Below are 23749 nucleotides of genomic sequence, written 5' to 3'. Positions count from 1 at the left end.
TATTTATATGCACTTTTTTCTTTCCTCTTTTCTTTCTCCTTTTCTTTTATTCCTCCCTTTTTTTCTTTATAGTAAAATGTTGGATGTAGACGAAATACGTGAGTTGATTGACGATGACTTTGTTTCACTTTTATGATATCTAAATTCTATAATTATAGCTGAAAGACCTAATGTAAAAACGTTTGATAGTTTTTTATCAGGATTAGTTGGTGGTTAGTATGTAAACCAGATAATAAAGTATATAATTCATAGAGTATTCAATTATCATATAGGTTTAGCAGGTTTAGCCGTGGGCCATCCTTTTGGTATATATGCATATAGATAACGTAGCATTATAAATATATATTTACTTTTATATACATAGATACAGGTTTTATATACACACATATATATGTAAAAAAAAAGAAAAAAAGGTGATAAATAGATCTAATCTATTGATATATACTTTATACAGTAAAAGTTAGATTACAATCTCGTGAGTTGGCTTCTCGATATAAAGGCACATGGAATTGCTTTATAACAACTATTAAACAAGAAAAAGTAATACTCTATCTATTTAATCATTATTTATACATGAATGCTAACCAATCTGTATAGTTTATTGGATTGTATAAAGGAATGGTAAAAAAGAAACATTACATATATATATACAAATTTTAATATGAACTTGTATAATTGTATCGTTTTCTATATAGGCTACTCCTGCTGTAAGTGAGAATCAATCATGTTCTTTTTCTTTTTCTCTCTTCTTTACACACATATGTATATAATTTGTATTATGTAGGTTGCTGTAGCAGGTGTTAATGCTTTAGTATTTGGATCTTATACTTGGCTAATTAACTTTCAAGAAAATTATAATTCAACTATAAACGAAAAGAAGGAAAATAATATAACTTCTTTAAAGCATGTATTTATTGCTGGAATGGGTGCTGGTGTAATAACAAGGTACATATGAATAGGAATCGTTTAGCTTTCTTTTTTTTTTGACTTTTTTTTTTTTTTTTTTTTTTTTTTTTTTTTTTGTTTAAAGTCTTATTACTTGTCCAATGGAATTAGTAAAAGTGCAACTACAAAATCAAACAAAAGTAATGACGATAAAAGGTCCTATTGATTGTTTAAAGAAATTATACGGAACAGGTGGAATAAGTTATTGCTTTAAAGGAATGATACCCACCATGTTACGTGAACTTAGCTTTGGCCCCTATTTTTTGACTTATGAATTTATTTGCAGAGCTCTGACTCCAGCTTCAGAATTAAAGAATGGTCACGTTGATCATGAACTTACGGGCCCAAAAATTATTTTAGCAGGTGGATCAGCTGGTATCATTGCTTGGTGTTCTACTTATTTTGCTGGTAAACTAATTTTACTCTTTTTTTTTTTTCTTTTTTTTTTTTTTTTTTTTAATATACACATATCTATTTTGTTAATAGATGTGGTAAAAACAAGAGTTCAAACAGAACCTGAAAGATATAAGGGCTTTATGGATTGTATTATACGATCTTATAGAACTGAGGGATGGCGTATATTTTTTAGAGGTTTGACACCTACTATCTTAAGAGCTTTCCCTTCCAATGCTGCAACTTTTTTTGCGTATACATGGACAATGAAATTCTATCAAACAAATCAATTAACCACATTGAAGAAACAAGATGAAGCAATTATTTTATGAAGAAAAAAAGAAAGAAAGAACCATGTAAATAAAGTTTTATAAACGAGTCATCCTTCTCCTCCTTTATATAGTTCTGTTTATTAAGAGACATATATGCACACATATATACACTCACTCACTCACTCACTCACTCAGACACACATATACATTTATTGTTGATTGCCAACTAAATAGGATTGAATAGTATTAGCAACTAAATTATGGTCATCCTATGATTAATAAATGATTAGACTCGATATTTTATTTATTTATTTATTGATTGTTACCTGCTGGGCAAGACCAGAAACGGTAATTGTGCCAACGACACCTACATTTTTAATCTTTAAGGGAAATCCACCACCATGAGTAGCATAATCCTTTTCACTGACCTAAAAGAAAGGGACATGCATGTTAAAATGTTTTTTTTTTCTTTTAAAAAAAAAAAAAAAAAAAAAAAAAAAAAAAAAAAAAAGACCTATCTCCTCTAAATTTTACTTACAAAATATTTCTCTTCGATTGTTTTACCTAAACTAGCAAGATAACGACCGATATAATAACTTGAATGACCAAAACGATATACAGTATTGCTAAATACATGTTGTATATGATTAGTATTAAGTTGACTATCTTCTATGTTTCTAAATACGATGTGGGGCTTACTTTACTTTTTACGACGGACCCATTCATCATTATCCTTGTATGTATCATTCATAGCATAATGGAAGAGTTGATGACCATTTAAGGTAATATCAACTACAATGGACCTTTTATAAGGCTTAATATTATCTATAAGCTTTAATCCTAACGCAAGCGCGTCCTCCGAGGTAAATGAACTGAATTGACAAGCTTCTTCTTGTTCGAGGATTTTTTGAAGTTCGTTGTTATTTGCTGCCGTCATTAGTTCAAAAAATATATATATATATATATATATATGCGTGTATATATTCTTATAAAATAAAAGAAAAAAAAAAGAAAAAGAAAAAGAAAAAGAAAGAAAAAGAAAAAGAAAAAGAAAATTATTACATCCCAACAAGTTGGCAGTAGCATAAAAAAAAAAAAAAAAAGGACGGAGTTATCGTTGGATGAATATTTTCGTAAGCATTTAACCTAATAATTGGTAAACAGCCTTCTTCTTTTGAACACACCCGTTATCCTCCTAAACAGCAGTAGTAGTCATGCTTTGCTCCCTCTTTTTTTTTTTTAGTTTATTTCTCCAGTTTTAGCAACAAGTTTATTACTTTTAGTAGTTCTTAACTTTACCCCTCTCCAAAAAAAAAAAATAGTTTCATTTACTCACTATGGATACTTTTTTATTACGTAATTAATATTTGGAGACAGAAAAAAAAAAAAAAAAAAAAAAGGCAGCAGCAGGGAAGAAGTCAGGCTAATCTTTTTTTTTTATTCACTTCTTTGTATTATTGAATTCATGAATTGAATATGGATTCATAGATTGTAAAGAAATATGATGAATAATCCTAGATTGCATACTAGTTGTTAGGGGTAGTAGTAGTGATGGTGGGTGGAATATGAATGGCTCACTAGTAGTGATTGTGTTTCGTTAGGTAAAGGTACAAACTCTTTATTAGGATGACTGCTGTCGTTTATCATGGATGATATTGGCGGTAAAGTTTTCAAGTGGTAATGATAAAGAGTTATCATATTGATCCATACACTCTTTTCTATCTCTTAAATGAAGTAGTGTAGGTTGTTGTTGTGATGATGCATAGTGATGAATAGATCTTGACGATGGATCGTGAGGATATTCTTCTAAATGAGTTGAAACTGTTAATAAATTATCTTCACTTGTTCGTTGTAGTCTCCTTTTATCTTTTTTGTTAAGTCGATGTCGTTTCTTTGCCAATACGACTGTTTCTTCACCACATCTAAAGACTTTCATAAGAAATTGAGGGATATAAGCCAAGAATCCATCTTTAAGTGCTTCAAAGTAACCATCTTCATCCAAGTTATGTTCATATTCTTTAGCATCAACACCGAAATAGATTTGCATTAAAATAGCTACAGCTGTCATACAAACACAAATGATGAGGACATAGTAACCATTTTTGATCGCAGCAGCTGTCCAATAGGTCCCACCTGGTGTTCCCGCTGGTTTATCCTTGATGATATTAAAATAACTTAAAATAGCGAGTAAAATATCTCCAAAATAAAATATAACCATAATCGGCCCCTTAACACACCAAAACATACCATGTGCTCTAATCTGTCCTTCTTTCCATTCATCATTATAAACAGAAAGATAAGTAAATAGAGCCATAAGAATAATAGATAATGAAATGAATTGAATTATGGATAAATAGACATAAGCTCCATGTGGACTAAATTGTCCGTCACAATAAATTCCCTTGATTTGAGTAAAGATAGATATTAAAGCTGCTAAAATATTCCTATGAAGGTAGCATCATCAATATCTTTTAACTGTACAAGTTAAATATCTGCATTACCAAATTGGAAATTGTAGTACGAGCACATCTGTAATGACTCTAAAATGAAGTCCCCATTTGGATTTTCTTTTTCAAAAAAAAAAAAAAAAAATGAGATACATAAATTTGAATAAGAATAGAATCAATTATATTTACAAATTTAAGGTATATACACCAAGCACCTTTGTTTTCATTGATTCTTTAATACCTTCATTTTTGATTCTGAATGGTTCAAGATAGGCCTGTAAACACATATAAAGGTTATAGACAGCAAAAGATTCAAATAGACGAGCAAAGAATAAGATGACAGTTTCATAATCATATTTTAAATAAGAAAGCCAAGCTAAAATTGAATAGGCTGCAGGATAAGCTATGACTCTTACTTTATGTCTTTGAATATTGGGTGTATAGTAATAATGAAGGTGTTCATTGATTGTATGTGAAGCTATTGTGATTGTACATAAAACAAGAAATCCTGAAGTTAACCAACCCCATACATGCATAGAATTACTTTAAGCAGGAAAAGGAGAAGTATATAGGTAGGTGTGTGTGTAGGGGAAATATAAAATTAATATGCATTTGAAATATCCCCCTACTTTTATCCCTCTTTTATATTTATTTATTTATTTATTTACCTTGGGTTTAATACAAGTTGTTTCAAGTCAAATTCTGGATTACTACAAGAAAAATGGTTTTAATATATAAAGCTAAAATTCAGACTTGTTTTTTGTTTTTTGTTTAAAAGAGAATTTTTTTTTTTTTTTTTTTTTACAATCCATTTTCGCTTAATCCACCTAATGTAGGGCAATGCTCATCCATTAGATCTATAAAATAAAAATAAAAATGTGGAAATAAAGGCAAAATAATACTAATAAATAAATAAATAAAAGGGAGGTGTAACCTTGAATTTTAATATTTAATGCTATCCTTTTTTTTTTTTTTGAGTCTCATTAACATAGACAGAAAAAAAAAATATGAAAAGATGGACTAAAGTAAAAAGCATTTCTAATGAGACTAGTACATTCAATTCTTTTATTTACTGTAAAACTTCATGTTTTTTTTTTTTTTTTGCTAGTGATTAATATTTATATATAAAGTATGTGTGTCTATTTTATTTATATACAAGAGATTATTAGATCTTTAAATCAGTAGTGAAGAGATCCATCATAAAAGCAGATGCTATTAATTCTTGTTGTCGTCCTTATTATGACATTGTTCTTTTTTTCCTCAAATTTATTATAATTCAGCAGTGAGTGAGTGAGTGAGTGAGTGGTGGTGGTGGTCAATAATAAATTGTTTTGACGTCGACGTCACGTTCTCTCCCCACTTTCTTCTCTACAGGGCTGGGATAGATTTTTTTGGTCAAACATTTCCCCATATTAATAATAATTATACTACACAACTTTCAAATATTACTTTATTCTACATAGTATATACATACATATATAAAAAAAAAAGGGATCATGGTTCAAGAAGTACCTCCTCCTCAAGGATTTTCTGAAGTTAAATATAGACGTTATTTACCCAAACGTGGACCTTCTGGTCTTGTTCTTCTTGCAAGTATTGCTGCCATTTCAGCATTTGGGTTTTATAGAGTAGGTCAAAACAATTTAGAAAGAAGGTATGTTTAAAACCTATCAAGTATAAACAAATTATGTATACAAAAAAAAAAAAAAAAAAAAAAAGAAATCAGCTTATAAAGTAGTTAAAAAAAAACACACACACACACACATTAGAGAATTAAAACGAGAAAATCTTTGGTCTCGAATTCATTTGATTCCACTTTTAACAGCTGAAGCAGATCGTGACATGTACCGCCGTATGGAAGCTGCAAGAGGACATGAAGAAGAAATTATGAAAGATGTTAAAGACTGGAAAGTTGGAGAATCAGTTTATAATAATACAAGCTATTTTACTCCACCAAGCTATGTACTTGTTCCTGAAAATGAGAAATAATCTTCCAAATGATAATAAATTGTCAAAACATACATTCATACAACAGTAGTCTTGTATAATATATTCTATTTATTTATTTTTATCATGTCATAAACAATAAAAGAAAGGGAGAGGGGAAAAAAAAAAGAAGAAGTTATAACTGCATAAAAAGAAAGAATTGCATAAGTAAAATTGTATATGCTTCGTATACAATAAACATGTGTGTGTGTGTAATAGGTTTTATCTTGGAACATAATAAAAAGGCTTCTCTCTTTTTTTTTTTTTTTTCTTTTTTTTTTCTTTTTTTTTTTTTAGTGATTTAATTTAAATGATTATTTGTGTACAAATATGTATATAAATATGGTATATGTATGTATGTAGGTAGGTAAGTATGTATATATTAACTCTTTCCAATATCTTCTTCTTCTTCTTCTTCTCCATCATCAAAGTCAATATCTTCATCATATCTTTTCTTAAATGTGTTTAATGATATTTGTCGAGTCTTTTCTTGATTAAAATAATAATCATTATAAGATGACGGCTGTTTATTGTTAACTGTTTGTGTCATTTCATTATCATCTTGCTGTGATGGTGGATGACCTAATAACTTTTTCAACATCTTTTCTGCAAGTATTTTACCTCGAAGTCGATCACATGTTGCCTTTAAACGATTATTTTCTTGTCGAGCATTCTCTAATTGTCTTTGTAAAAGATCATTTTCTTTTGTTAAAGACGAAATCAGTGTACGCATCTCACCATGCTGTTGATTCTTTTTAGCTCGATATTTGGCTGATGCTGCCTTGTTACGCTGCCGACGTTCTTGCAAGGATAAGGGCGCTGAAAAGGAAGGTGATGTGACCGTGTTGGATGCGGTTAATAATCGACTTGGAGTGTAAGGCATGATACGATGATGACTAGTACTGATAGGAGTGGTTTCAAACGGATAGTGAAAATGACGGTGATGATTATTGTTATATGTTTGAGGTCGTTGAAAATAAAAGTGCCTGTTTTCCTCTAATGAATGATTATCAGGCGATGAGTTAGGTGATGATGATGAAGTAGGGTAAGGAGGTGAAAATGACTTTTGTGAGTTGGTGGTGCTACTAGGTGAGGATGTTTTTATTCTATCCGTATTTATATGCTGGTTATGAGTTAAAGAAGGTGACGAAGTAGATGAGCCTGTTGTATCAGAAGGAGATGCAACGACCAGATTTGGATCTGGTAATGTTGAAGAAGTAATGGATGAAATAGCCATAGGCTTTGATTGATAATGTGTTTGTTGCTGTTGCTGTTGCTGCTGCTGCTGTTGCTGTTGCTGTTGCTGCTGCTGCTGCTGCTGTTGCTGTTGTTGTAAATGGTTAGATGGAGCCATATTTATAGATAAAGACATGATGACGAATAAAGAATAAAGTCATATATATATATAAAAAAAAAGATATGCTTTAGAAATTTATTTCTCTATAATGTCTTTGTTTAAGAAAGAAAGGTCTTTCTTTTTTTTTCTTTTCCTTTTTTTTTTTTCTTCTTTAAAAGAAATACTTTTATAGTTTTAACTTGATTGCTCGGTTTAGTTTTCTGTCATGATTTGAACGGGGTCTTATGCATATTAAATAATTAAGAAAACGCCACTATACACTATATTCTCCATACATATACATATATATTTGATACATGACCATCCAACCCTTATATATTTAAACAGCTGGCCCAATTAATAATGCTGCTGGATTTTGCTTAAATATTTGCATTTAAAAAAAATATATATCCTTAAAAAAAATATTTGGCTTTATATATACATTATCCTTAATCTATACTTCTTTTGCTACTACTATTACTACTTTACATGAGTTAAGTCTGTATATAAATACATATATATATATGAAATTCATGCAACAAATACCAACTTTTATATTGCTTTTATCTATCTTATTAAAAATAGGATATAAACTACACAGATTAGTGAGATCATAATTCATCATTAGCATATAAAATACTCTTATTTCATCATTATGTCCCTATTATTCGTGTTGCTATTCTATGATAATCAAAGAGAATAATAAGAAAGGAGGTAAATATAGAGTTTGTAGTATTATTATTATATTTTGGGAGAATAGTATCTTAAATATATTATTCATACGTGAAGGAAAATAATAATAAAAAAAAGGAACTATAAAATATATTTTTTTTATGTCAGTACATGTTTTTACAATTTGTCTAGAGTTGATAATAAGTCACGGCTTTGAATGCATACATGCAGTTACATATGAGAAGAAGAGGAGATAAGGTGGACAAGATGATTCTTTTAACTTTTTTTTTCGGTTACTCATTATATATAAATTAATTTAACATACATGAACAATTTTTATATAAAAATTCGTTGTATAATAATAATATAGAGAAGACCTCGGCACTATAAGAAAAGTATGGCTAGCTAATTTACAATTGAGCTTATACATGTTTTTTTGTTTATTTATTTATTATTATTTAGATAAGTTAGAAATTATTCATCACTTTGGGTGAAATAAGTTGATACGAAACAAGCCCTTATTGACATGTTTTCAAAAAAAAAAAAAATACTTAAAATGTATACAGTAATAATAATAATAATAATATAGGAGAATTACTACTCCTCGTGCATTATAGTTATTTCAGGGAATATCTTCAAATAAGAAGATACTACACATTAGCAGCAGAATATGAATAATTATAATACCGTGATACAAATTTTTTAATTTTACTCGTCCTACTACTATATAACGTTATCAACGAATAATGAATATTAATATCCTGATAGCAAATGTGTTATCTTAATACATATCTACATATGTGTATGTATGTATATATAATACTGTTATAAAATAGTGCTTCTATTATAAATCAAATAATAGATGTATATTTACAGTTTGTTTAATCCTTTATGATGATGACATATATATAAAGTAGTGATATAATATTATTTATTTTCTTCCTTTGAAATAATAATAATAATTCGGTAAAATGTTGAATAAAACCTAATAATGTTACCATAGAATAATATTTAACAAATTCTAGATCGATACATTCATTTAATATTTAGCTATTAGTTAAATGATGTCGAATGATAGGGTATACAATCAATTGTGCTACATTATTTATTATCGTGTTGACCGCGTCATGAGCTGATAAAAGAAGAATCAGATACCACATTTTACGAAGGATCTGAATTTTGATGTAACATTATAAATATTATGTGTAAGTTATAGCATCTGTCATCCTATTCCCTCCTCCTTTTTTTTTCATATCATGATGATTCATTATAAGCTTTAATGAAACTTTTTTTTTTTTGACTGAGAGGTTCTGAAGCTATTGTGTAACTTTTTATTTTTTCTTTCATGAAATTAATTCTGTACAATCATGAAAAGACTTATATAAAGGATTCAATCATTCATGTCTTTTAATATTTATTTAAAATCTCTCTCTCTCTCTCTCTTTATATTTACATAAATGAAGTTCACTTTTGTTATTACATCTATTGCTGCTGCACTCACTGTTACCTCAGCTGCTAATGCTTGTAGTCCTGTTTGGGGACAATGTGGTGGTAAGAAACAAACGATCAAATTAAATAATAGATTCTCTGTATTAATTGATTTATTTTGAAGGCGTATCTTGGACTGGTCCTACTTGCTGTCAAACAGGATCAACCTGTGTTTCTCAAGAAAATAATATTTACTATTCACAATGTCTTCCTGCTTGTAAAATATTAAAAAAAAAGTGAAACATTAGTTATAATGTCAATTAACATCCCCTTCTATTTTTTTTTTCTGGTATCTATATTGCGTATAATAATCTCATACAGCCTCCAATAATCATAACACAGGTAAGCTTACATCAAAGAAAACTAAAATTACAAAAAAAGAAATCATCAACTAAAAAAACTCTACTATTTTTTTTTTTTTTTAAAAAAAAAAAAAAAAAAAAAAAAAAAAAAAAGCTACCACTAAAAAAGCCAAAACATCTACAACAACTACAACTACAAAGATGGCCTCTACCACTACTATGAAGATCAAAACAACAACAACAAGCAAAACTACTACTACTACTACTACTACAACAGAGGCTGCTACTGCTACTAACGGCTATTCAGTGATGCCTGGTGGTCAATCAGGATCTGGTACTACGACACGTTATTGGGATTGTTGTAAATCCTCTTGTAGTTGGCCCGGTAAAGCATCTGTATCAGCTCCTGTAGATGTCTGTGCTGCCAATGGTATTTCTATATTAGACTCTAATGCAGTCAGTGGTTGTAACGGAGGAAGTAACGTATATAATATATATATATATATATATATATATATACTCCTATTAATATACATGTATAATTTTATATAGATGGTTTCATGTGTAATAATAATCAACCTTGGGCTGTAAATGAACATCTTTCTTATGGTTTTGCCGCTGCCTCTGTTGCTGGTTCCAATGAAGCAGGTTGGTGTTGTAGTTGTTATGAACTTACTTTCACTTCTGGACCTGTCTCTGGAAAGAAAATGGTAGTCCAAGTGACAAATACAGGTGGAGATTTAGGTTCAAATCACTTTGATTTACAAATCCCTGGTGGAGGCGTTGGTTACTTTAATGGTTGTTCTGCTCAATGGGGGGCTCCTCAGGATGGTTGGGGAGCTAGATATGGTGGTCTTAGTTCTGCCTCTGATTGTGCTTCTCTTCCTTCTCAACTTCAAGCTGGCTGTGAATGGAGGTAATGATAATAATATAGACCATTCCTCATTTTTTATAAAAAAAAAATAATTAATTCATTGTATTATTCTTATATTAGATTTAAATGGTTTAAAAATGCTGATAATCCATCTATGACTTTCAAGCAAGTAACTTGTCCAGCTGAATTAACTATTCGTACAGGATGTGAAAGAAAATAATAATAATAATAATAATAATAATAAAAAAGATTTTGTTTTTATTATTATAAAATCCATTACACATATTTGCATAAAATGATAAAGAATAAAAGTCTCATACATTTGTAAAAAAAAATTATTGTTCTTTTGTAAAAGCGTCTTTCTCAACACTAATATATATATATATATAAAGGTGAGGAACTTGATAACTTGTAATAAAAAAGAATTATTTTTAAAAAAAAGAATTGCTTACTTTTGTCCATCAACTATTTTAACAAAGAAATTATCTTTATCTTGATGATTATTGACAAAATGCTTATTTACTTTAATTGAGCCATCGGAAGTATCTTGATGAGCAAGTAATTCCTCGGGATTAGCTGATACTCTTGTATGTGGTGAAATATGATCAGGTATAACACATAAAGCTGAGCTAATTGCAAGTGTCAATGTTAAAAAAAATAATGTTACACGCATTTCGATAAAAGTTAAAAGAAAAAAAAAATTGAAATATGAGGAAGATACATATTATATTTGTTATTTATATAAAAAAAAAGATTAAATCTCAGCTATGATGATAAATTCATTACGATATGGTACATCACCAGTGGTTTCTTCCTATTGCATGAAAAGAAAAAGAAAAAAAAAGAAGCTCTATAAATATATTATATTAATATTTTGAAACATACTACTACGAAATTAATAATTAGGTATATTTTTATATACACATACACACACACACACACAAACATGTACACTATTTTTTTTTCTTGCTTTTATTTCCTCTTGTATTATACACCTTCTTTAAGCATACATATAAAAGTACTTTACAAAGGGGAGTGATATCTTGATTTATATAAATAACAATTGTGTTGGAGATCATTAATAAACGATATACATAAATCAAATGGAATTAATTAATACCTTCTTTATAAAGCATATATATGATCGTTATTACTACAAAGGGAGTCCTCTAATTTCTATACGCTCTAGGATTGCTCGATAAAATATCCTTTTTTTTATTATTATTAAAAGCTTTTCCACTTTACTGAGCAATTAGAACTGACAAGTCCAAATATCTTCTCTTAATAATTTCACCTTGGTAGTATAGCAGACCAGTTATTACCAATAAAGTATTTGTTTTCTTTTTTTTAAAAAAAAATATATATGTATACATATATGTGTATACATGTACATACATATACATATATTTGTATTTATATATATATATATGCCACACTTATTACTAGATCTTGATTGGCAATCTATTTTTGACTATAGACTACCGTGAGTTTTAGTCTGTAAGAAACACATGTGCTGTATTGAATTCAATAATAATAGAATAAATTCCAAAAAAAAAAAAAAAAAAAAAAAAAAAAAAAAAAGTAAATACGAATATACTATATATAGAGATGCTTTATTTTGTATTTTATCTTATTTTTTCCCAATAACTTTTAAAGTGCCATTAGGCAAAATTTCGCCAAGATAACCGGTTGTATACCAACCGTCTGTATCAAGCACATCAGTAGTAGCTGAACTATTATTATAATAACCTGCAAAGACATTGTTACCACGAACCCAGATTTCACCACGAGGATTAGGTTGATCTTCAGCTGTCAATGAAAGCTCTTTAACATCCACTAGCTTTATTTCATTGCATGGTAAAGGAGCACCCGTTGCTTTTGGATCAGCATTATAATCGTAAAACATGGATGCTGTAATAGATGATACTGTCTCTGTCAAGTTGAAAGTTTGAAGGACTTGTGTAGAAAGAATAATCCGAAGGAAGGTTGCTAAGGAAGGATCCATATTGTCATCTTTTGTAGGAAAAAGGAATAAGTAGATGATAGCAAATGATATAAACATCCATATAGACTTACCGTTATCAATATAAATTAATCTTAAATTTCCTCCAAACATTTTTTGACGAATGTCTCTGAACACTAACATATCATATTTACAATCATTTACTAAACGACCTTCTTCAAGATATTCCTTCTTAACACTGTATCCGCGTTTGAATAAGAATGATTTATTATAGCGTGATTCAATAAGATGTTTGACTTGACGAAGGAAAATAGGACCACTAAAAAAGAACCATAGTTCATATTTATCATGCATTTATATATATATAAATATATTATTTTACCTGACAAAAATAGTGGGCTTAACAGTTGCAATATGTGTAAGATAGGTACCAACATCAATATTCTCATCATCTGTTTCTTGTTCATTAAAAGCAATTGAACCTCCTAGCAAACTAACAGCGGCAGTTAAAACATATCTAAACACATTATCTATAAAGAACAGTTCTTAATATCTTATTAACTATAGAAAATAATGCTTACCAATAGGCAAATTTAATAATAAACGATCTTTAGAACTAAATCTTTGTTGAGGAGGGATAACTAATAGATAAGAAGCTATTTTTGATTTTGTTTAGTGAATACATATATATTTTTCATTCTCTCTCTATTTAGGTAAATCACTTACAGATGCTAGACAAAAGATTCTAATAATTAAAGCTATTAATATAAATAGGTTGATTCAAGTCATATCTTACCTTATGAGTCAAAATAACACCATTCTTAGATTCCTGATGATTATAATTTAGTTATACAACCTTTATATATAGGATATCTTATAATTTCATACCTTCAAAGCAGACGAACTAAAGTAAATAGTAGCAAAATCATTTGGAACTAAAAGAGAATTAATTCATTTTTTTTTCAAGGTAATGAAAAAGAAACATGTATTTATATTTTACCAACAGTAATAGTATCAAATACAGCTGATTTTCCTTTTGCTTCCATTTCATCAAATGAGAACAATTGAATACCGATTTGATTAGCCTTTTCTTGATTTATATCAGAGATTTCTCCTAAAACAACAACTTGCTTTAACGAAGTATCTTGAGCAAGAGATAGAATGTGATCTACAAGATCTGATTCTGCGATCAAAACTTTTAAAGCAGTCTTTTGAATAATGTATGATAAATGTGATGATGAAGCATAAGAAGATATAGGAATGGTTACAAGTCCATTACAATGACAAGCTATATTATTTATTTTTAATTATTACTTTCAGCCTTTTTTTTTGTGCTTAAATATATAGTTTACCAATTTCTGTAAGAACAGTATCTGTAAATTAAAGTAAGGAGAAGAAGAAAAAAAAAGGGTTAGTTTTTTTTTTTTTTTTTTTTTTCAACTGAATAAATACAATATGCAGGTAACAATAAACTTACATTGAGAGTTTTTTGCATAAATACCGACAAATGAATTTTCATTCTGGGTTTGAGGCTCTAAACCAGCAATGATTCGAAGACCTTGATAAATAGGCTTAATCTTCTTACCAACAGTGCCTATAATTAAATATCATTAAAAGAGGAGGAAAAAAAAAAGAAAGAAAGAAAGAAAGGAATAGTTTCAATTATTAAAGAATAATTTATTATACCATAATCCAGCTATTAAGAGAAAAAAAAAAAGGCAGTTAGCTTCTTTTATTACTATAACTAGCATATATAATCTTACATATCCACCACTTTGTTGATATAAAAAATCAGAATTAGTGTTTTTCTCCAATCCACCTGCTTTATAGAAATCAGCCATTGTTCGAATAGCACGATCAAATGTGGAGCAGAGTGGCGTACCCATGGGATACATTCTTGAGCGATAGACTGCACTTTCTTCAGGATGACGAAGACGCGATACATCTGACTGAGTATTCAATAATAAAGGATGAATATCGGGTGACTTGGAATTACGAACAGATAATAGGGCAGCAGCACCAATAATAGAAGTGATTAGAGCATAACTTAAGGTATCTAATTCGAAGTTCATTACAAATTGTTTAATTGACTAAAAGTTTAATTGTGAAAAAAATAAAAATAAAATAAAACAAAGAAAAAAAAAACCACAATTGTTTTCCCGACAATGATAAAAAAAAAAAATAGCTCAATGCTACATTGATCATGATATTCAAAATCAGCCATTTAGGCACCATAATACAAAAGAAACAGAAACCTCGTACCTGAATTCAGGTAGAAGAAAGGAAAAGGACGTTTTAAAGTAATAATAAAAGTCAAGCATATAAGTAACTTTGGTAAAGCAAAATTTATCATTTTATACACGACATTTTATTTTTAGCTTTTAATTTCTCATTAATATCTTTGCTGTATTTCAAAGAAAACCACAAAAAAAAAAAAAAAAAGAGAGAGAGAGAGAGTTTTATTGGGCGTGATAAATCTTCATAAATTGACTTGCTGCTGCTGTATGACGTGTTACTTAATATACTAGATCTAAAAGGGTGCCTGAAACAGTAGTAGTTTATATGACAGGGTTAATATATTATAGTAAATAAGTTCTATTCTATTTTATTTTATTTTAAAGAAATTTGTATGTATAAAATAGATGAAGGAATAATGATAAAGACAATTCCTTTTATATATTAAACATTAGCCGTGTACTAGACAGAGTAAGTGTAGTTAATATATAATAATTCTTTATTAAAGTAAGTAATAAATCTTATCAGAAAAAAAAAACTCCTGGAATAAAATTGAAAGTGTGACGTAGATCTTTTTTTTTTGTTGTGCTGTAAAAAAACAAACAAATTATATGATCCCCTTGAACTGAAAATGTTGCTTCCTTATTTCTCTTTTCTCTCTCTCTCTCTCTTTCTTCTTCTTTTCAATAATTTTATTCTATTTTTTTCTTTAAAGTATATTATTTTATCTATTAAAAGAAGGAGATTAAGATATCCTAGATAAAATACTTTCCTAAATATCAAGAAACTAGATTCTCTGCTTAAAATTTATGTTACAGAATTTCATGTAGCTATCTAGCTGTGCTTAATTAATATATGGTAATATCTTTTTATTCAAAAAAAAAAAAAAAAAAAAAAAAAAAAAAAAAAGAAAAGATAAATATGCTTATATTATTAAATGATTAATAAAACTTTTTTTTTATTATGATTACTATTGATATTTTACAGGAAGAGGGAGAAAGAGATATAAAAGAAATGCGAATAAATATGTATTAAAAGTAGATTTGCTTATAATGGTATATGTATATACAACATGAATTTAAAATTAAATAGGATTTTTGTTTAAATATGAAACAATTGACTCATAAGTGGATCATCTTCAGTTTTAGTATAATCAGATTGTTCAAAATCTACGTTAATAGATGGTAATTGAATAGAGTCTGCTGTATACAAGTCAAAGATGGCAGTATGATCCTTAAATAAAGTGTCATCCATATGTTCGGTCTTGATGTAAGGAGAGGGAGCCAAGTCAGAACGACTACTACAGCTACTACTGATACTAAGACAACATGAATCATAGTTTTCCCCAAATAACGGATAACTACCAAATAATAAGTCATCAGAGGATGTGGGAGCAGAGAGCATTAAATCATGATTGATAGATAAAGAGGAATCAGAGGTAGAAGGTGAGTTACACATATCATGAGGAGAAAAGCAATCATGGAAATCAAGCGAATCAGTTGTACCACTATAAAGAGATTCATTATCATCATGACCTTCACCACGACGAATGACTTTTGCTTGTTGTTCTTGAACAGAGATAAGAGCATCGACAGTTAAAGAAGTTGTTGTTGAAGATGCTTTTAACATATCGGTATCAATAGAAAGATGATTAGGAGGATTAGGAATACGAATTGAATTCTTACGAGGATTCAGTTCAGGCATAAATTTAGAACGGTAAACATCAAGGACACGTTGAAGTAAATTTTTACGGTTAGCAAGATGTTTAGAATTTAACCAAGCCAATTTCCAACCTAATTCATTGCATTTAGCTTCTTCTAATTGGCGTTGAGAGGCAAAAGGTGAAGAAGTATTGATATTCATGGCACGAGGATAAACACAATTAGCTTTACGGAACTCCATATCAATTGAGTTGAGAGCAACGGAATCAATATTAATACGAATACGATACTTGGTACCTTGACCATCGTCAATAGAAACAGTCTTGGGTAATGATGATTCATGATGTGACACTACTACTGTCTCCTCCTGTTTTGTAGTCTTGGAAGGTCTTTGTTGATCATTCAGTTCTTCAGATTCACGTTGTTTACGCTTACGAAGAGTACCCTTTAAGAGTTTTTCTTGACGAGCTACTCGACGAGAACGCATACTTGGATAACGATTACGATAAGAATCAACTGCACGTTGAATTAAACCACGTTTACCGGCAATTTCAGATGAATTAAGAAAAGCAAGTTTCCAACCTAAAGTATTACATTCAGTTTCATATGCCCATCTATTTCCTTTATATTCCTCATGAGGGAGATTTGCACGAGGATATACCTAAAGTAAAGAAAAAGAAAAAAAAAAAAAGTTAGTACGAAAAGAAAAAAAAAATACATATATAAATACAGCAACCCCGCAATTTTTTTTTTTTTAGACCTGCAAGGACGCTGTATTTTTAAGCGGATAAAAAAAATCTGAAACTTACGCAATTTTCGCTTTTGAATTTATCATCTAAAAGACTGATATCCACTTGCTCAACATCAGTTCGAATAGAATAACGACGTAAGACACGATGATGAGAGTAAACAAAGCTAACCCATTCAATACCATCACGAACTTCAGTGCGAGGTTCATGGTTTGGAACCACTGAACCAGCAGTAGCGGCAGTATTATTATCAATATTTGAATTAGATGTGCATTTAGTAGCTATAGGAGAACATGATTCAGAAGAAGACGGTGTTATTGTTGTTGATGATGGTGATGTTGAGGGCTTATCGGATGTAGCTCCGGTAATAGATGTAGAGGATACAAGTGGCTTAGCATTATGATTCGATGTAGACTTTACTATAAAAGATGAAGGAGGATTATTATTTGTAGCTGTAGTAATACTATCAGCTAAAGCTTTTGCTATTTGTGCCGCCACAGCAGACCAATCATGATGTAAAGAAGAAGGATTTGCTGTTTCTGTTGCAATAGGAGAAGGTGAACCTAAAATACATTTATAAAAAAAAAAAAAAAAAAAAAAAAAAAAAAAAAAAGATCAATATATGGGGTAAAAAAAACAACACACACACAAATCAAAATTACATGTATCTTCTTTATTGAGCTTTTGTTGTGGAGATGATGATGATGATGATGATTGTTTCTTTTCTTTAATTTTAGATAAAGTTCTTTCAATTTCTTCAAGTTGTGAAGATGTAAGTGCTTCGAGTAATAATTCTGATTTTTCTGTAGGATGAAGTAAATCATTGACACATAACTGAAGATGTGGGTGAGTTGAAAGCTGTGACATGTTTTTTTTCTTTCCTTTCAATTTAATATAAGAAATATGTAAATACTATATATTCTACAGAAAACAGTTACAATAAAAAACGCGTTATATATCAATTTAAAAAAAAAAAGAAAGAGAAAAGAAAAGAGAAAGAAGAGAGAAGGAGTAGCAAAAGGGAAATCTAACTTGTTATTTAAAGGTTTTTAATAGAAAAAAAGAGGAGATGGAAAAATAAAATAAAAACTATTAGTTTAAAGGGCCGAATAAAAAATATAAAAAAAAAGAAGTTTTTTTGTTTAAAGCGAAAAAAAAAACCCCTTCAGGATACGATAAATGTACCGTTTTTATCATCTTTTTTTCCTTTCTTTTCCCCTCTTCCCCCCCCAAGTTTCATATTATGCTTAATTCTATTCTAAAAAAAAAAATGTTTGAATAAAGGCCTTGAGAAGAATAGAGTTACTTATTTTTCTTTAATACTTTGCAATAGTAACGTATGTTACACTGCTCCAAAGTAAATAACATATAATTGGATATTCCTTAATTTGTTATGGTAGATATTTTAAGAAGAATTCTCTTAATAGGATAGCCGGAGTCTATTATATAAGAAAAATAATGTTAGTAAGTAAATAGGGTCTTTTTCTTTTAATTTAGTGGCATTTATTTTATAAAAAAGAAAAAATAATAGTATATCTTTTCTTGTTGTTGTTGGTTTACTTTTTCATATATCTACACTATCATGTGAGTTTATTACAATTTTGAAAGAAAAAAAAAAAAAAAAAAAGAAGAAAAGAACGTTTTTGGTTTGTATTTTTTTTTTGGTCGTCGGTGATGAAAACTTATTTCGTATTACTAAAGACCGTAAAGAGATTCTCAACAAATTATTTTATTTTATTTTGGCACTACTTTAACTTCTTCTTTTAAAATAACGTTACCTAATATGATGATGGGTAAAAGTTTAATAATAAGTTGAACAACTCATTTTCCTTTATAAATATGACAGATATTAACCACTACTATCGTTGTCTAATATAGTAGTAGTATTAAAATACTTTCATTTGACTTTGAAATTTTGGAAAGCTTAATATATAAGTATTCTAGACTCAAGAAGAGTTGTATATATAAATACATATATGTAATATGTTACATGTGATTATTGGGCAGTAGATAAGTAGAATGAGCATAAAATAGAAAAAGGAAAAAATAGTGTACTGTTTAAAAAAAAAAAAAAAGAAGAAGAATAACAACTCAATGATGACGCTTCTACTGTCCATAATTATACTTTGAATAATACAGGTTATTTATCATCTAATCATACAATCTTGGTATTATATGAAATTAAATCTCCGTTTAAATGCCCTTGATCCTGATTAGATTTTTTTTTTTTCAGTATTTATGTAACCAATTATTGATTGTCCTAACATTTTTATAATGACTTTGTAATCTATTTTTACCAATCATTTTCGTTATTATTATATTTTTTTTATTCCCCACATTTTTGAATAAAATATCATGCTATTTCATACGACTACCTAATATTATTTGAATTGGAGTTTAATTCAAAAATGGACAAAATGAATCATTGTCTCTCTTTCATTTGTTACTAGTATAATCCATATATAAGCAAGCATCTATATGTAATGTATCCATAGCAACGCATAATATAGATGCATTATTTACATAGGTGGATCCATCATCTTCCTTTTATAGTATAGAACAATGATTTAGTTAGAGGTTTTTTTTTGTTTGTTTGTTTGATTTTGAAGTATATGGTGATAAGTAGATCTACTACTAATAAGAAAATAATGATTAGACTCTTATATGTATTATACACTAGTAAAATACGTTTTCAAGAAAATAATTTTCTTTATTAACAATAAGAAAATTTTCGATCCTTTGGGGTTCATTTAGTTTAAATCAATGGATTAAAAAGGTTGTACAAAGGATGATCGATTTTCGGTGCCTATAGATAATATTATGTTGTTGTATAATATATAAATACATATACACACACACATATATGTATATATAAAGAGACAATACGTCATATAGAATAGCGGATCATTTTTACTCTTTATTTCATATGAAGATATTAGTTTAATTTAATATATCTGTATAAGTTAAAAAAATTAATTTTAACTTGAAAAGAAGGACATAAGAATAGGATGTATATATTTTTATTACTAAAGAAATTATAAACCATATTATTTAGTAGTAGTAAAATAGTATAACAAAGGTAATCAAATTCAGTTTATTTTATTTTTATTTATTACTAGAATATGGGCTCTTGCTTTAAGATAAAACAGAGATTCTCCAATTTTTATTTTTATTTTTCAAGATCTACATTATTGTTATAAATAACGACAAGATCCAAACAAACTTTTATCGTTTTTTTTTTAATCAAACATAATTATCCTAGCAGTGATAGTAATGATAATAGGCATATTTTAATCTCCGTCGTCGATCCCTTTTTTCTTTTTTCTTTGTTAACAATTAAATTTCTAGAACATTAAAACTCAATTCTGCACAAATGTAGCAGTGGTATGCATGTGTATTATACAAAAAAAAATTATTTAAAGTCACAAATATTCCGCATCAAATTATTTTCTTAAGCTTCATCAAACGCTCTTTTAAAAAAAAAAAAAAGAAAAGAAAAGAAAAGAAAAACATTTAATATTATTTACTACTTACTCTTCAAGTCTCTTCAAAAGTATTAATAATAAAATAAGATTCATATTATATTATACTATATTATATAATGACACGTATTATAATAGTAGTTATGTATACCTATTTTTCTATATGTTATGAAAGGAAAAGAAACTTTTTATTTATTTATTTATTTATTACTATAAAGAATAGTAAGTGTAACGTATGTTTTAACATTTACAGGAATTATAATTATAAAAATTCTATAAATGTTATTATTAATAGAGTTAAGGATTTATTTCTTTTCCCTTTTTTTTTTCAAAAATTACGTTATCATAGTAGTTTCACTACTGAATCGATATCAAAATAATGACGATAAGTGAAATAAGTGAAAAATTATTATTTTATTTTATTTATTTATTTATTTTTTTTTTTTTTTTTTTTTTTTTTTTTGAAAAGCCGTAAGTTCTCCCCCAAAAAAAAAAGTTATTCTATCGAGCATTATAATAGTTGCAATATTTATATCGATTTGTTTTTTTTTCTTTTGTATTTTGCTGAGTTATTTATTTTTTTTACAAGTACGTTTATCTTGTTAATATAAAAAGCCCTGTATTTTGTTCAAGATAGAAAAAATAAATAAATAAAAAAGAACAATGTAATAAAGTTGAATTTTATTATTTTATCGGAACTTTTTTTCCATTTAAGAGTAAAATACGAAACAAGATTTGTTAATAACCCTATTTCATTTTTTTTAAAAAAAAAAAAAAAAAAAAAAAAAAAAAAAAAAAAGTTTGATTTTATTTATATTATGATGTAAAAGGCTTATCTTTTTTTTTATTAAGCATTGAATAATTCATATACATTTATATGATTAATATATAATGACTGTATATAAATGAGTATCTATTTATATACAAGAAAAAAAAATATATATTATAGAATAAAATGAATTTTTACTTATATTACAAAATGTACCAAAGTGTGTTAATGAGGCCGTAAAAGTGGTGGTAACGGTGGTAACGGTGGTAACGGTGGTAATGGGGGTAGTAATGGTGATGGAAGGAGTAACAGCTCTTTTTCCGAGTTTATAGTAGAGTCAATGTGCTCTGGATGTAAGAATATCTCCCTACTAAATGTATTATGATGGTTTATGTATGTATGATGACTACATTAAAAATATTATACCTAACTGTATTAGGAAAATTCAAGTCTTCCTCCTGAGCATAAATTGGAGCAGATGTAACAATTTGTATCATGACTACTAAAAAATAGTAAGAGAAAAACAAGACAGATGTTTTCATTACTATTATTATTAAATCAAATAGAATAGAATAAAATAAAATAAAATAAAAAAGGCACTAATTTGCATTTTTATATATTCATGCTTGAATCAGTTTTGTTTTCTACTTTAATCATAAATGAAGTTTATGTTCACTAAAATTATAATTTATCAATATGCATTATAAAAATGATTAGATATAATAATTACGTTCTGATGAGACATGCAACAGTAATCTTAACTGTGTTCTCACAGACGTTGAATCAAAACAAAAATGCAGGGAACACTTTATTATTATATGACTGATACAAATAAATATCACTAAATACACACACACACATTTGTATATTATTTATTCTCTCCATGTAAGTTTATATCCTGCACAAATACAATCATTTATTTATTTTAGATACTTCGGGATACAATTCCGATATATGCATACTATACGGTTTACAACTTAATTATGCACGTATAAAGATGCAGTTTATCCTTTTTTTATTGTGATTATTATTGTTGTTGTTGTTGTTGTATAATATATATGTGTATGGGTGTGTATGGGTGTGTATGGGTGTGTATGGGTGTGTATGGGTGTGTATGGGTGTGTACGTAAAGTAGAATAATGTAAATCAAATATACATATATTCATACGTATTAATGAGTACTACTTTTTGAACTCAAAATGGCAGCTTCATATTCTAAACGTTCAAGTCTAGCTTTATATTCTGATAATTGATCGTTTAACATATGAATATAAATAACAGAGCCTTTTAAAATGGTGCCCTTATTTAATTTTCCTTGACATAAATTCTCTGGTAACAATTGTCCTAAACACTTGATATTATCATTGATATTGTTACGTCTTCTCCTTTCAACTATATACAATAATAATAAATTTAACTTTTTTTTTTTTTTTATAAAAGTGTTTCAAACTATATACCTTCATTATGTGATATTCTACGATATTTTCTTCTTTCAGAAATAACTGGTATGCTGTAATCTTGTTCGTTTATAAAACTATTCATTCATTCGTAATAAAAAGAAGAAGAAGAAGAAAAAAAAAAAAAGGAGGGAGGAGGTGAGGAGAAAGGGAGGTAGAGAGTAGAGTAAAAGATGATTTAATAAGAGAGGTCTATAACTTATTTTTTTTTCCTTCTTTTTACCTTTGTTCCATTTCATCATCATATGCCATTCGTTTTTGAAACTCTCTTTCTTTTTCTTCTTCTTCTTCTCTCATCATCTTCAATCTACTCGTTGAATCTTCTTGTAACATATGAGGATAATCTGTTTGCAATGAGTTACCCATGAATAATAATGAATTTGTAATTGAATTATTATTATTTTCAAGTTTCACCATACCTTGATGATAGTCGAAAGTGGAGGATATCTTTGACGTTGTGCCAAGATATAATTCGGGTAGATAAGAAGCAGCAGTAGCAGCAGTAGTAGTAGTATGTTGTTGTTGTTGTTGTTGCAGTAAATGAATATTATTGTTAAGAAAAGACATATTATTAGTATGAGTAGGTTGTTGTAATGTAGAAGCAGCAATAATCATTGTTGTAGTAGAGGGTTCATGTTGTAATAATGATTTTGATCCTTGATGTTGTGTTGAACTATTATTATTATACAAGTATAATGAATCAGGCGAGGTAGTAAAA

The 23749-nt window shown here is 28.3% G+C and overlaps 12 protein-coding genes across 12 annotated transcripts; 3 read left to right on the top strand and 9 right to left on the bottom strand.

Annotated features, from left to right (window-relative positions):
• Positions 1-76: 76 nt before the first annotated feature.
• BX663DRAFT_529831 (mitochondrial carrier domain-containing protein) lies at positions 77-1670 on the top strand (the record flags this gene model as incomplete). The annotated part of the gene is made up of 8 exons (XM_051530272.1): positions 77-98; positions 159-212; positions 273-305; positions 455-540; positions 598-621; positions 785-945; positions 1031-1353; positions 1432-1670. 8 exons carry the CDS (start codon positions 77-79, stop codon positions 1668-1670), a joined length of 942 nt encoding a protein of 313 aa, XP_051385737.1.
• Positions 1671-1711: 41 nt separating this feature from the next.
• BX663DRAFT_500776 (uncharacterized protein) lies at positions 1712-2631 on the bottom strand. The gene is made up of 4 exons (XM_051526378.1): positions 2315-2631; positions 2149-2236; positions 1937-2038; positions 1712-1879 (listed from the first exon to the last, which is right to left on the bottom strand). Exons 1-4 carry the CDS (start codon positions 2545-2547, stop codon positions 1820-1822), a joined length of 483 nt encoding a protein of 160 aa, XP_051385736.1. The 5' UTR covers positions 2548-2631; the 3' UTR covers positions 1712-1819.
• A 378-nt stretch (positions 2632-3009) lies between these two features.
• Positions 3010-5067, bottom strand: BX663DRAFT_450114 (organic solute transporter Ostalpha-domain-containing protein). Its single transcript, XM_051523742.1, has 5 exons — positions 4863-5067; positions 4726-4767; positions 4247-4600; positions 4112-4177; positions 3010-4054 (listed from the first exon to the last, which is right to left on the bottom strand). Exons 1-5 carry the CDS (start codon positions 4907-4909, stop codon positions 3232-3234), a joined length of 1332 nt encoding a protein of 443 aa, XP_051385735.1. The 5' UTR covers positions 4910-5067; the 3' UTR covers positions 3010-3231.
• A 299-nt stretch (positions 5068-5366) lies between these two features.
• BX663DRAFT_500771 (GRIM-19) lies at positions 5367-6295 on the top strand. Its single transcript, XM_051526377.1, has 2 exons — positions 5367-5711; positions 5827-6295. Exons 1-2 carry the CDS (start codon positions 5554-5556, stop codon positions 6044-6046), a joined length of 378 nt encoding a protein of 125 aa, XP_051385734.1. The 5' UTR covers positions 5367-5553; the 3' UTR covers positions 6047-6295.
• A 77-nt stretch (positions 6296-6372) lies between these two features.
• Positions 6373-7269, bottom strand: BX663DRAFT_500770 (uncharacterized protein). Its single transcript, XM_051526376.1, has one exon. It carries the CDS (start codon positions 6924-6926, stop codon positions 6426-6428), a length of 501 nt encoding a protein of 166 aa, XP_051385733.1. The 5' UTR covers positions 6927-7269; the 3' UTR covers positions 6373-6425.
• A 2223-nt stretch (positions 7270-9492) lies between these two features.
• On the top strand, positions 9493-10935 carry BX663DRAFT_541156 (RlpA-like double-psi beta-barrel-protein domain-containing protein-containing protein; the record flags this gene model as incomplete). Its single annotated transcript, XM_051530768.1, has 6 exons — positions 9493-9602; positions 9664-9756; positions 9861-9881; positions 9996-10319; positions 10394-10757; positions 10836-10935. Exons 1-6 carry the CDS (start codon positions 9509-9511, stop codon positions 10933-10935), a joined length of 996 nt encoding a protein of 331 aa, XP_051385732.1. The 5' UTR covers positions 9493-9508.
• Positions 10936-10950: 15 nt separating this feature from the next.
• BX663DRAFT_500766 (uncharacterized protein) lies at positions 10951-11416 on the bottom strand. The gene is made up of 2 exons (XM_051526375.1): positions 11168-11416; positions 10951-11084 (listed from the first exon to the last, which is right to left on the bottom strand). Exons 1-2 carry the CDS (start codon positions 11386-11388, stop codon positions 11051-11053), a joined length of 255 nt encoding a protein of 84 aa, XP_051385731.1. The 5' UTR covers positions 11389-11416; the 3' UTR covers positions 10951-11050.
• Positions 11417-12301: 885 nt separating this feature from the next.
• Positions 12302-14856, bottom strand: BX663DRAFT_500763 (uncharacterized protein). The gene is made up of 12 exons (XM_051526374.1): positions 14442-14856; positions 14365-14374; positions 14156-14272; positions 14031-14051; positions 13679-13966; positions 13567-13613; positions 13475-13507; positions 13405-13423; positions 13260-13334; positions 13061-13208; positions 12792-12997; positions 12302-12728 (listed from the first exon to the last, which is right to left on the bottom strand). The coding sequence occupies exons 1-12, from the start codon at positions 14748-14750 to the stop codon at positions 12346-12348; spliced, it is 1656 nt and encodes a 551-aa protein (XP_051385730.1). The 5' UTR covers positions 14751-14856; the 3' UTR covers positions 12302-12345.
• Positions 14857-16014: 1158 nt separating this feature from the next.
• On the bottom strand, positions 16015-18190 carry BX663DRAFT_549708 (uncharacterized protein; the record flags this gene model as incomplete). Its single annotated transcript, XM_051531166.1, has 3 exons — positions 16015-17235; positions 17384-17886; positions 17986-18190. The coding sequence occupies 3 exons, from the start codon at positions 18188-18190 to the stop codon at positions 16015-16017; spliced, it is 1929 nt and encodes a 642-aa protein (XP_051385729.1).
• A 928-nt stretch (positions 18191-19118) lies between these two features.
• BX663DRAFT_500750 (uncharacterized protein) lies at positions 19119-19468 on the bottom strand. The gene has a single exon (XM_051526373.1). The coding sequence runs from the start codon at positions 19438-19440 to the stop codon at positions 19270-19272; it is 171 nt and encodes a 56-aa protein (XP_051385728.1). The 5' UTR covers positions 19441-19468; the 3' UTR covers positions 19119-19269.
• A 2161-nt stretch (positions 19469-21629) lies between these two features.
• Positions 21630-22168, bottom strand: BX663DRAFT_292238 (uncharacterized protein). Its single transcript, XM_051522014.1, has 3 exons — positions 22001-22168; positions 21773-21944; positions 21630-21700 (listed from the first exon to the last, which is right to left on the bottom strand). Exons 1-2 carry the CDS (start codon positions 22114-22116, stop codon positions 21800-21802), a joined length of 261 nt encoding a protein of 86 aa, XP_051385727.1. The 5' UTR covers positions 22117-22168; the 3' UTR covers positions 21630-21700; positions 21773-21799.
• Positions 22169-22633: 465 nt separating this feature from the next.
• BX663DRAFT_500749 (Myc-type, basic helix-loop-helix domain-containing protein) lies at positions 22634-23323 on the bottom strand. The gene is made up of 3 exons (XM_051526372.1): positions 23255-23323; positions 23032-23108; positions 22634-22966 (listed from the first exon to the last, which is right to left on the bottom strand). The coding sequence occupies exons 1-3, from the start codon at positions 23281-23283 to the stop codon at positions 22746-22748; spliced, it is 327 nt and encodes a 108-aa protein (XP_051385726.1). The 5' UTR covers positions 23284-23323; the 3' UTR covers positions 22634-22745.
• Positions 23324-23749: the final 426 nt, after the last annotated feature.

The sequence above is a fragment of the Cokeromyces recurvatus genome, assembly GCF_025118155.1.
Source record: "Cokeromyces recurvatus strain NRRL 2243 chromosome Unknown BX663scaffold_5, whole genome shotgun sequence".
Classification (NCBI taxonomy): domain Eukaryota; kingdom Fungi; phylum Mucoromycota; class Mucoromycetes; order Mucorales; family Mucoraceae; genus Cokeromyces; species Cokeromyces recurvatus.
This window is presented reverse-complemented; position numbering and strand designations above follow the sequence as displayed.